This window comes from Magallana gigas, chromosome 9, assembly GCF_963853765.1.
Source record: "Magallana gigas chromosome 9, xbMagGiga1.1, whole genome shotgun sequence".
NCBI classification, from domain to species: Eukaryota; Metazoa; Mollusca; class Bivalvia; order Ostreida; family Ostreidae; genus Magallana; species Magallana gigas.
Window position 1 is genome coordinate 24,550,423 of NC_088861.1, and position 12,612 is coordinate 24,563,034.

At 31.7% G+C, this 12,612-nt stretch overlaps 1 protein-coding gene across 1 annotated transcript; it reads right to left on the reverse strand.

Annotated features, from left to right (window-relative positions):
• Positions 1–317: 317 nt before the first annotated feature.
• LOC105329731 (multiple epidermal growth factor-like domains protein 11) lies at positions 318–3,281 on the reverse strand. The gene is made up of 4 exons (XM_020067848.3): positions 3,154–3,281; positions 2,313–2,447; positions 1,763–1,900; positions 318–1,591 (listed from the first exon to the last, which is right to left on the reverse strand). The coding sequence occupies exons 1-4, from the start codon at positions 3,179–3,181 to the stop codon at positions 1,146–1,148; spliced, it is 747 nt and encodes a 248-aa protein (XP_019923407.3). The 5' UTR covers positions 3,182–3,281; the 3' UTR covers positions 318–1,145.
• Positions 3,282–12,612: the final 9,331 nt, after the last annotated feature.

The window sequence follows — 12,612 nt, forward strand, 5'->3', positions numbered from 1 at the left end:
TAACTATACATTATAAGACATTGGATGATACAGTTTGTACCCATGCACTTATGCACTACCACACACTATACACGTTGAACAATATATTATATTTCAACTTTTCATGTTCAGGATGTTAATGAAGGTACGTTTTGGATCCATACTGTACCTTTCAAATACATGAGGAACTAAAAATTACTTGCATTTAGCTATGTTTTAAAGTACATCTGAAATACACTTTAACAAACTTTGAATAATAAATCTAATGAATAATCACATTCGTTTCTTTTCTATAACTCATGTTGATAGTTTGCGGAAACTCTTTACATTTTAGACTCTCTCTCTCTCTCTCTCTCTCTCTCTCTCTCTCTCTCTCTCTCTCTCTCTCATTGCTTTTTACAAAAATCTTGAATGTTTATATAAGAATTGATACCTTTTTGACTGCATTTATATAAATTTGTTAAAACCCGTAGAGTTATATGAATCACAAGGGCCGTGTTTTACAACTGAAAAGAAATAAATCAATCATTTTTTTTTCATAAACGAATTAATGTGTCGATTACATCTAATAGCATTAAAATAATTTATGTTTTCTCATGCGGCACATTCTCACCGCAGCTCTGTTTTTGCTGTCTGATAAATGAACTCAGCGCTTGTGAGAGTTAAAATATGTCATAAAGAAAAATATAAAAAGAAAATTATAAACAACATAGTATGGGATCAGACCAAAAACAAAATGTTAAATAATTCATCAACATGCTGATCCCCTTAAACTACAGAACAACAATATTGTGGTCAAAATTGTATACGACAGATATAAAACCAGCAATAAGATGGCACCTCAAAAAAATATGCACCAAATGTGAATTGGCTAATGACTTTTAACAATTGTGAATGGTTCGTTCTACAAAAATGATATATAATGAGAACCTTTACATAAAGTTGTATATATTTACAATGTTTTCAGCTATCATTAATTTTTTCCATCTAGATTATATCACCAAAAAATTGTTAGGCGGAAGATGTATGGGGCTGTGTACATTAAAAATTCCTTATTGAATGTCATTCTCATTTTTACAGTCAACTGCCTCATTTTGTGTTTACAGCACATCAACAGAGAAAAACAGTTGTTCAAATGATACATGTACACACTTTTTTAAAGCGTTTCAAACTTTTGCAATTTTGTCTTCCTCAAAAGCGTACAAAACAGGCTCATACGTACATGAATTAATATCAAATATTATAGTGCTTGCGATACTTTCCCGCTGCATCACATTACGATCAAAGCCTGGATGCGTGAGATCTGTGGATACCTCCGTTGAAGAAGTATATTTGTGACTAGGTCTAGAATCATCACTGGAACAGTAATTTTTTGTTGTCTCGTTGTTCGTATCTTTGAAAACTTGTCGTTGCTCTCGTTGTGGTGAAATGTGTTGAGATGTTCTCCGTTTTGTAACATCTCGATTTTTTAGTCGCCAGATGACAAGCGTGATAAAAGCTGAAACAAAGATGGATGACAAGACAGAAACGGCAACAATAACTGCCATAGAACTTCTTTCGGCGTTGTGTTGCGTCATGGTTGTGTATAAGTAGCCAGAGCTCTGGTTAATATCTAAAATCAGAACAATTAAAATTATAAGTACCAGATTTTATTTTTCTCGCTCTGTTAACATCTTATGGTTAAATAAGAAACTTTTATTAATTTTCTTTTTTTATATATATTTGGTAGATCCATTTTGTAATCAGTTTATTTGTTTATCCGTTTGAATTTGCGGTTACATACCTGTAGAAACGTCACATCCAGTGGTGAAATTGCATTTTGGTTCGATACACTGACACGCTTTTTGACAGTCTTTCCCGTAGGTTGGATATCGACATCTGTTTACACATCTGTTACCAAAATACCCATTTCTGCAACCAACTGTTGAGTTGTTTCATTAGTTTATTTCGTAATATTTTTCATTCTATAAATACCCCCCAAAACAACAATTGTTTTCAGAACATTCGATACTGAAACCAAACATTGATACAATTGAATCATCTCAAGATATACACGTTTGAGTTCTTTCTGTCCTTCCTACAGATTATTTTTAACGCATACATGCATGTACAAGTTAAACTTGATCCAGCAAGTTTATTGTGATGTTTCGCAACTTAATATGATAATATACGTCACAAGCAATATGAATGTCATTTCCATAACTACTGTTCTTATCGTTATTGTTAGCATTATGTATTTTATCTTCACTGCGAAACATTTAACACAGTCCATAAATGTGCAATGCAGTCTGGATAATCGGGACTAAATTCAATTAGATAAAACAATCAGGTACCGTCTGGTGAAAAACACCCCGTGGCGATGTCACAAAACTGCTCTTTGCACTCACAGAACCCCTGACAATATGTTCCGTAGTTAGGATAGCGACATTGCTCTGAACAATTTTGGCCATGATATCCAGGTAAACAATCTAAATTCAACAGAAGTTAAAGCAAAGGTTATCTAGTAATCTCGGTCTCAATTAATTTTATATGTTTTATTTTTCAGAAAAAAAATGTTTTCAAATATAATTCAATACAGTTATACTTTTACATATTACTCTTAATTTATATAAATACATAATTGTAAGCAACCATGTACAGTACCGATCAGACTCAACCTAACAGAAAGTAAACCCCAACTAAACCCTGGGTTTACTTTCTGGATTTAACCTGGGTTTACTTCGGGTTTAGTAAAGTGGACCCAGAGTAAACCCAAAGTGGACACAGAGAATAGACCCAGTCAGACATATACCCCTGAAAGCAGACGCTAACTGTGTATTCGGAATATACAAAGGGTAGGAATTACAGGCAGTAGGATGGTAAAATAAAATACTAGTCTGCTTCACACTTCAGTGCATACATTTTACCTCAAAAGCAAATTCAAAGTAAACCCAGAGTAAACACAAAGTAAACCACGAGTGGACCCAAATTTTCAAAAAGTTAACCCAGAGTAAACCCCAAGTAAACCCAAAAAGTAAACCCAGGGTTTAGTTGGGGTTTACTCTGGTGTTAGGTTGGGTCTGATCGGTACTGTACTACGTAATTCATCGAATATAAAATGTTGTGTTTCAATCTAATATCTTATCAAATTTCTTTGAGTAAGTGTATTATCTATTGAAAAAAATGAAACATTACCTTCATTTTCAAGATTTTTTTCTTCCATTACTTTAAAGCAACCAGTCCTTTTTCAAATGAATGAATTTTTAGTTCAAATTAAATTCATCAAAATCGGTAGCCTATCATTTTTTTGCTTTGTCTAGTTTTTACAAACACGGTGATGTTTATAATGGTTGTATATTAGAACAAACTAATATTGATTTACAAACAACTACTACAATGTGAAGGGCAGAATATGGTATGGGAGGCTTTACCCACAAAAGCTACAAAGAGTTTAATTATATGCTTATAGATACTAAATAATCATAATAATAAAAATTAGATAATGAAGTACTCATACGATATAGAAATCATAAAGTTAATGTGAGGTCAGGAATAATATCTTTAGTTAATTTTTTACTTGTGTAGTCATGCAAATTTGAATTCAAAAGGCCAAATACGTCAAACAAAAAAATGTTTTTAATTATGTTCAGTAAAAAAGAAGGCATCTGCTCATGTATAGACGTTATGAATCATAAAAAGTTGTTGGAGAAAAGTATTTTGTGAAAACTAATTTTTTTGTTTACTTATAAAGATATGCATTTGATATGTTATAAGTTATTTATTTTACCTTTATTTGACTTTCCCCTTTTGAATTGAAAATGATTTTTAGATTCAACAGCAAAATTAAAATATTTATACTGAATTGATAATTTAATGCACAACTTCATATTTGGGCATATACATGTAATACATGTTCAGGGGTTGATATAAAATTATCAATGTATATATCATAATCAAAAATACATGTAACAGCCTTACCTTTTGAAGCAAGTATATATGAAAAGAGAACAGAACAACAAAATATGTGTGGTATCCATTTTGTAGAAAAAGCTACCATCTGTTTACGTTATGGTGTCGTTTTTCCTTTTTTAGGAATACAGACCCAAATCTATATCCGTAGGAAACTCAAATTACAGAGTTTGGCAATAATTCAAGATCCTGTTTTTTACTTCATATGGTTCTTGCAAGACTACATTTTAATGTATATTTTCCCTTACATTCTTCTGTCACGTACATGTACTTACATACTAAAATTGTAAACACAATTATTTTTCAATAAAAGCAGCACGTTGCCATGTATATCAATATATTTAATTCAAACATTTAAGAACTGTCTAATTAAAAATCCACACCTGCTGCCAATGGGTTTAACAATAAATTGTTTAAGGAAACCGGTCTAACTTTTTTCCTATTGCACAAGGATATTAGAAAGAGAAATACTCTTTTTTTCCGTAATGACTAATTACAGAGAACTAACATTTGTTCGTTTTTTTCACTTTTCAAAGAGCTACATGTAGCTAGCTAGAAATTTGTTTTAAAAAAACACCCCCAGAAGAACCCCGATGATTATTTGACCCATGTAAAAGGCAGAAAACGTTAAGGCATCTCAAAATGTCATAGTATACAGTTGTTGACTGGGGTCTCAGGCAACAGTTGATCTGTCGGACCGGCTCGCAAACTGTTGCCCAAGGCCGAAGGCCGCGGGCAACAGTTTGCGAGCCGGTCCGACAGATCAACTGTTGCCCGAGACACAGTCAACAACTGTTTTGTTATACCCCTTCTAATCAATAACACGTTTCGCGGAACGTGATGTCACCGATCAACAGTCTTTTTTAACAGTCAATTTTAACAGTTCCAATCTAACAGTTTCAGTCCAACAGTCAAAATGCTGGACTTTTTTTCGTATAGAGTTATATAGTAACTGTTTTACAGGGGTATAACAATCCAGTCTGTTGCTAGTTGGTCCAACTGTGTTAGATTTGTAGCTAGACCTAATCCAACTAAAAGTGTGCAAAAACGTTGACACGAATCTTGGCTGTACCTTTTTATGAAGTTTGACAATTTTTTGCATGTACCAGCAGTACTATTCACAGGTGATATTCACCGATTTATGTACAACTGTATATCAGCGAAGAACTCTTACTCTACTCAGCGATGAAGAATATACGACGACTACACAGGTTAGTTGGCAAAGTTTGGATCGTACACATTAATGGCCATAGATAGTGCATAGATGGGACATTGTTTGGCTTCTAAATAGATAACTGATTTTACCCTTAAATGATTTACAGGGACATTTTAATCGTACGGACTAATAACATTGATTTTTTACTCTGATTTAATAAATCATGGTTGTCTAAAACATTTCTAACCAGAGCAATGGTTGAACCCCAAAATTATTGCCAGGAACATTCTAATCGCCAAGGCTACTATCATTGATTTTTCAATCGGATTTAAATGTCAATAATGGTTGTCTTAGATATTTCGGTCAATTGTTTCTCGAGATATTCGACAATGTTCTATTTATTATAATTACTAAATCTTGATATTATGTTCTATTGTGACACAATAAGACAAAGCGGATGGGTTATATCAAACCTGGAAAAAAGAGCGCACAGCTTTGATTAGTGGCGGAAAGAACTACATCTTAGTCATTTTTTTTTGGTAAATACAATTTGCCAAAGTATCTGATTTTAGAACTTCAGGATGATTCTAGCTAGTCACACAGCTATGTAATTGACTTAATATACTTTGGTTGTAGGATTATGGTATTATATAATTGCTGAACTGGTCACAGTTCATTCTTATGAATTGTGATTTTTTCTTTTTTAACTGATAAATATGTTTTGCATGTATGAAAACATTAATTAGCTTCAAGCAACGCGTTAAATTTTTTCTTAACTTTATTTAAATGAACAGATTTTAGTGCAATTTAATTTGTTCCATGTAATCAAGTGTCTTATATCATTATGATAAAGGTCTTGAGCTTGAGGTACACGTTTGTAAATACAAAAAGGACTTTGTTAGCTTATAGAATGACATAACATGCAAGTTTTAGATTACAGAAGTTTTTTATTTTTTTGAATACAAAGTTGATAGAGTAAAGGCATTAAATAACAAAAATATCTAACACTAATACGGAGTAAAACTTTGATCTTGACACATATTCTTTGTTTTCTTATTAGTTAAAAACGTAAACCACATTTGGTATTCATTTTTACAAATTGACTAGCTTCAAACAGGCTACAAACAGGCTTCAGTCGACGAAGCGATTTCCGTTTGTACATGTAAAAATGCATTTCAATATGCTGCACAAACAGGAAGATTGTGCATTTGAGAATTAAATGACATTTCCTTGTCAGAGTACCTACAACGTCTATAAAACTGCAAAATGCAATAAATGAAGTTGTAAAATACAATTATAAAAACACCAAAATTATGGAAGTACTTATATATTTGTACATATTTACAGCAATTTTAAAATACCCAACACATGTAGAATACCTAAGAAATCGTTGAGTTTCCGAAAAGAACATTGACTTTTTAAGTTAAAAATATTTAGATTTAAGATAATTAAAAGATATTCTGTTTTGCTTGCCTACAATTTGCTACATTAGCTATAAATGTCTCCGACAACTAACTTGGTTTGACTATAAGAATTAATAGAAACACTTGATATGCCTGTCCATGTTGTGATTTATATATAACATTTTTTATTCTTTGGGGCGAAATTAGCCATGAAATTTCAAATACACAAACTTAATTATGACCTTAATCAGCCAATAAACAAATAATTGGAACCTGGTATTAAATACAAGCAGTGTTTGAATAAATTGCAGTAGGCAACATAGACATTATGGTGAAGTAATTCCAATAAAAATGTATTTTGATGCACATTTTAAAGAACATGTATATACATTATTCAAACCCTAGGCCACAAGGTATCAGAGCAACATTAGAAAAAATTATAAATCTATTAATCCTAGAAAATTTCATCTGCATCAGAACAAGCGGCTGATACTTTGGCTCCGTTCAAAATAACAATATGGTATTGTATAATTATCAAATCATGGAAATATATGGAAGAAATTTGTGCGAGTTTATTTAGATATAAAATCTAGTTACCATATCTTAAACTGTATCGAATGTTTTGTGCGATAGCATGTGTTTAACTGCACGGATACACAATATGTACTTATTCATAATTTATCTAATAGAATAGATATGGATAACTGGATCAATGAAAGCAGTTGCAAGATTACGTAATTAAGGGTATGTGGGAGGGAAATTTTATTGTTCGATTCAGGAAACAGGTGAAACCGAAGATTAGAGACTCTCGCGTATGCTACGATTGAAGATGTGAAAATTATAGTTCTTGATTTAACGATGTGAGAGTTATCGTTCTTCCCCATGATTATATGCGTGAAATAACAGGGTTTAGCCATTCTAAAGAAAAACTTCTTATTGATTGTTTGACATTTTTTTTCAAATTCTAATAATGTCATAATGTATAATTTCCAATCTATGAAACTTGGAGTGAAATGTCAAGAAACTTAAATGTACTGCTCTGTTCACAAACTTACTTCTCAAATCAGAATATTAAACTGTTCAAAAACTTGAACTGGTTAAGCGTATAAAGAAAACTGATAAAAAAAAATTTTCTTTCTTGAAAATCATGAGACATACAAAGATTGATACTCATAAAAACTTAAAGTGTAAAATGTTCTTTTTTTTACCCTCCCTACTGTTTATACAATTACTGCCTATTCACATACAATGGCATCAGAATTTTTACATGGGGCACATTCCCGTTGAAACACTCTGAAATGTCATTCTGGGTTATTTAGGCTGGTGGAGAGCTCTTTCGGCGAACTATAGAAATGACTGAGTCTAGCATCGTCATTGAAGCAGTAAGTGTTTGCTGCCCCCAGCGTCGTTGCTTTGTTCGATGTCTGTTGTTCTTGTACTGGAGAAGACGCTCTCATGATTGTTCTATTGGGTCGTTTTAGTCGCCAGATGACAAGTGAGATGATAGCTGACATCAAGACAGAGGACAGGACAGATACTGAAACAATGACCGCCAATAATGTATGTCCTGTTATCTGTTTCACCATTGATTCATGGGATTCTTCCGACTTCAAGTCATTATCTAAACAAACGACAATTGTAACTTTAAAATTACATTCACGGTGTACTTTCTTTGCTTTCTATATATTTTAAATCTTAGACAATTGGCATTTTTTAAAAAAAAATAACTCTACAGTTTTTTTTCTTATTATGTTTTTGTTAAACTTTAAAAATGTTGATAAATGTATTGTTAGTAGCATACGATTGAAAGTGTCACATCCGGTGGAAAAATTGCAAGCAGATTCGACACATTCACATAATTGTTGACACTCTTTTCCATATGATGGATATTGGCAGCTTTTTTTGCATCCTTTGCCAAAGTATCCATCCTTCTGAAAAAGAAACCCATCAATATAAAAATTAAACAACAACTCCCGTTGTAGGTAAAATACATAGATCATTTTTGTTGTTTGTTTAAAGGGGCATGGTCACGATTTTGGTAAAAAAAAAAAATATTTTTCAGATTTTAATGTTTACAATGCTTCAGTAAAGCATTTCTAATAGGCAACCAGTATGCGAGTGTCATTCGTTGAGTTATAGGTGAGTTATATAGCTATAAAATCTTTGCTATGTAAACAAAGATTTTGTTTACATTTTGAATGTTGAAGCGAAAATTGCAGTTTTAGACCTAAAAATAATGTGTCAAACGTTAGGAACTGTTTATTTATGCATAAAATATATAAAAAGATAAACAAATCAGCTTTAAAAAGGTTATTTACTGGTGTAAAGAACCGATGTAAACAAAAAAACAGCGCACCAGCTTTATTTAAATGTAATTTAAATGTAATTTTTCCATACAAAATTTCTTAATTTTGGAAAATACAAGTCAAAATATCAGATTCAAGTCATTGCTAAAAATTTACACGCGATACATTTAAAACTATTTGTATCAAATATGTTCATTTATTGCTGAGAAACACTACACACGGAGACAATGTTTCTCTTCCCCCTCTTTCAAGGCATGAAAGTAACATGAAAATATTCATGAAAAGCTTTACTCCAGATAAGACTTTGAACATGTTTGTCAGTGTAGTCAACACACATTCAATAAGTGTTTTATTCCCTCACATTCTCTTGCAATATAGCTCCACTTCAGATAAATGATCCCAGAGGACAATGATTTTCTTAGTTAACTAAGTATTTCTTGAAGAATATTTGAAGAATATATCATTTATATTTTTTTTCTTATGCATAGGTTAAAAATTTTTTTTTTATTTGACTAATAGGCATAACCAATTTTAAGAATCATGACGCCATTGTTAGCTGTAGCAAAACAAACCAATCCCATTAAGGTCAAGATCTAGTAAATAATTCCAGAGTGTGTTTTTGGTACTTAAACCACTATTATAACACAATAAATTTTTTAAATATTTTCTGTACTTTACAGGTTTAAAGGACTTATGTAGAAAATGTGACAGTTTTTTGTCATTTTATAAAAACATGAATAAAGTAATCCCGATACTCTATATTCGGTTTGACACCAATTGAAAGGAGGGGTTAAGATCTTCTTTAATGCTGTTTTTGGAGAGACTGCAGCCATTCTAGATATATCTCATAAGTCAAAAATGGACAAAACTCCGAGATTCGTTACCATTTTCTTCGTAGTACATAAAATTAACAGTTAAAAACATAAATTGTTCGTTGTGTTAACAAAACGGTAAAGCCCAGGTCGACCCAAACAAACAAAGCTGTTACACATTTTTAAAGCATCAATGAAAAAAACACAGATAACCTGGATTTTATAAACCTGTGGGCATCTTGACCTTAAATGAAAATAATGATATTCAATTCTAAAAACGATAACGTCTCTATAGGTTTTAGGTTAGTTGAAGCTTTCGCATGATCGTATGATAGTGTCATTATTTGTTTCACTTGTTTCAGAACATTATGTTGTACTGAAAGTTTGAAAAAAAAAACTTTGCTGAATTTGGTTATTTTTTATTAAATATTTGGGCGACTTAAATCCCAACATCAAATTTATAATTATACGTTCTTGATAGCAAAGACGTTACAAACTTAAAGTGGATATTTATAAAAAGGTAGCTGGCACAAACTAGTATCTTAAAACGAATCATACTATATAGAGAGTGGGTGAAACTAGATGAAATTCCGCTTCCTTTTTACAAGGAAAAAGCTACATTGAAAAAAAAATTAGCGAGTTTTACAACTTTAACCTCAAATCATTCTATGAGACATGTTACAAAATAATAGTTCACTTAGTTCCTAAAGTAATATATTTTGTATGGCTTTGGTTACACTTTTCATTAAGTAAAATAGGGAAAGCAAAGTATAATTTCTTTTCAAATGGAGTAAATTACGCTAAACGTAAAGTCAAACGAATTAAATCATATTTTTGGAGTCTTGTTTTATTTTGATGAAGGATTTAAACTTTAAAAAGAAAGGAAAGTTGTACCCTTTGGTGAAAAACACCCACTGGCGATATCACAAGACTTTTCTTCACACTTGCAGAATCCATGGCAATGTTTTCCGTAATAAGGATAATGACATTGCTTGAAACAGTTATAACCCTGATATCCTGAATCTGCCTCTAAAAAGAGGAAACAATTAATTTCAATTAATGAACCTCTTTTATTATCCGATAATTAGCTACACTCAAAAGTTTAACTAAATTTTGATTTTGTATTGATAACCAAGGACTTTTTTCTACATATTTGAATAAACCTTTACTTTATTCATAATTACTGTTTTCATTAGAGTGTTTTATAAATGCTGCGTTAATGTACTTATCCCAAAATTCATTAGCAAGTCTTTTTGATAAGTGTTTTGCGCAAATCACAATTAAAACTAAAAATTTATCAACTAAGAACTGATTTTGTATTGATAGCCAATGCCTTTTTCCCTACTTTTTATGAACCTTTAGTTTTTGTAATTCTGTTTATTCATAAATTACATTATAACTATGTTCATAAAACGTGTTTTATGAATGCTTGTTCGAAAACTTATCCCAAAACTTATATACATGTATATTTTTAAGCGTTTTGCACCAATCTTAAGAAAAACATAAGTTTTGTTGATCTTAATAATGGTTTACAGTTAAAAAAAAACCAAATGTACCGTCAGCTGGTGAAATGCATCCAGTGGCGACATCACACAATTTCTCTTCGCACCCACACATGTTTTGACAATCTATTCCGTAGTTAGGACAGCCACATCTCTCTGAGCAGTTTCGACCGAGATATCCTGGAGGACAGTTTGTTTCTAAAACGAGGAAAACAATTACTTGCGTTTAAAAAAAAACAAACATTAATTATAATAAAACTTATAGTAATATCATATCTAAAAAAAAATTCCTGGTTAATATTTTGTTGTTGGTTATTTGTGCATTATAATTACATGTAAATACGTTGAATCCGTGCCCCCGGTCACCGTTTGTGGGTTTATAATTCTTGATTTTTCTATTTAATGTTTTGACAACATGTACATGTAATATATGTATAGATTTTACAACTGTTTATTCTTTTTTTTCTTTGTTATTTTAAATTTAGTTCAAAATGACCTTCTTTTTTTATCTTCCCTCCTAATATTTACTGAACATGCATGCAAAATTAACCTAAAATTGGATCAATATGACAGCAAAGAATGTCTCTTGCTAGTATAAATTAAATTTCTCTATCAAAACCAAAAAAAAGAAATCAAATACATCATCTGAGGCAGGTATTGCAGTCTATACTTAAATTGCTACATATAGTACATGCATTACAGATGTTTGATCCACCTCTAGTTTATCGCGGGGAAATATAGCACGAGAGCACTGAGACGTCATCTATGACCTTTTTTGTCTTTCTTTATTTATCTATTTATCTCGACTCCATACGAAGATATGGAAGCATGTAACAAATCTCTTGGGTCTCGCCAAAGCTTGTGCTGTACTCAGAACGTGTCTTCAAACCTCAAAACACCGTAAATTACGAGTTAAATGTTGGCCATTTTTGGCATTGCACCACGGGTGAAAACATTAGGGAGCATTATGGGACGTAGACAAAAAAATTCGTTTGATGAATCTATAGGTTCAGCTTGTGTTTTTCCTGCGCACACTGGTTCTTAGAGCTCGCCTCGCTCACCAGCGCTCGCTATAATTACTAAATCTTGATATTATGTTCTATTGTGACACAATAAGACAAAGCAGATGGGTTATATCAAACCTGGAACAGAAAAAGGGCGCACAGCTTTAATTAGTGGCGGAAAGAACTACATTTTAGTCATTTTTTTGGGGCAAATACAATTTGCCAAAGAATCTGGTTTAGGACTTCAGGATGATTCTAGCTAGACACATAGCTATGTAATTGACTTAATATACTTTGGTTGTAGGATTATGGTATTTTCTAATTGTTGAACTAGTCACAATTCCTTCTTATGAATGGTGATTTTTTATTTTTTAACTGATAAATATGTTTTGCATGTTATAATAATTATACTTTGTCATTAATTAGCTTCAAACAACGCGTTGTGTTTTTTCTGAGCTTTATTTAAATGAACATATTTAATTACAGTTTAATTTGTTCCATC

Coding starts and splice junctions, on each gene's coding strand:
- LOC105329731 (XM_020067848.3), bottom strand. CDS start 3,181: ATGGAAGAAAAAAATCTTGAAAATGAAG. Junction 2,448..3,153: donor AAAAAATCTTGAAAATGAAG/GTAATGTTTCAT, acceptor TGTTGAATTTAG/ATTGTTTACCTGGATATCAT. Junction 1,592..1,762: donor TGGATGTGACGTTTCTACAG/GTATGTAACCGC, acceptor TTCTGATTTTAG/ATATTAACCAGAGCTCTGGC.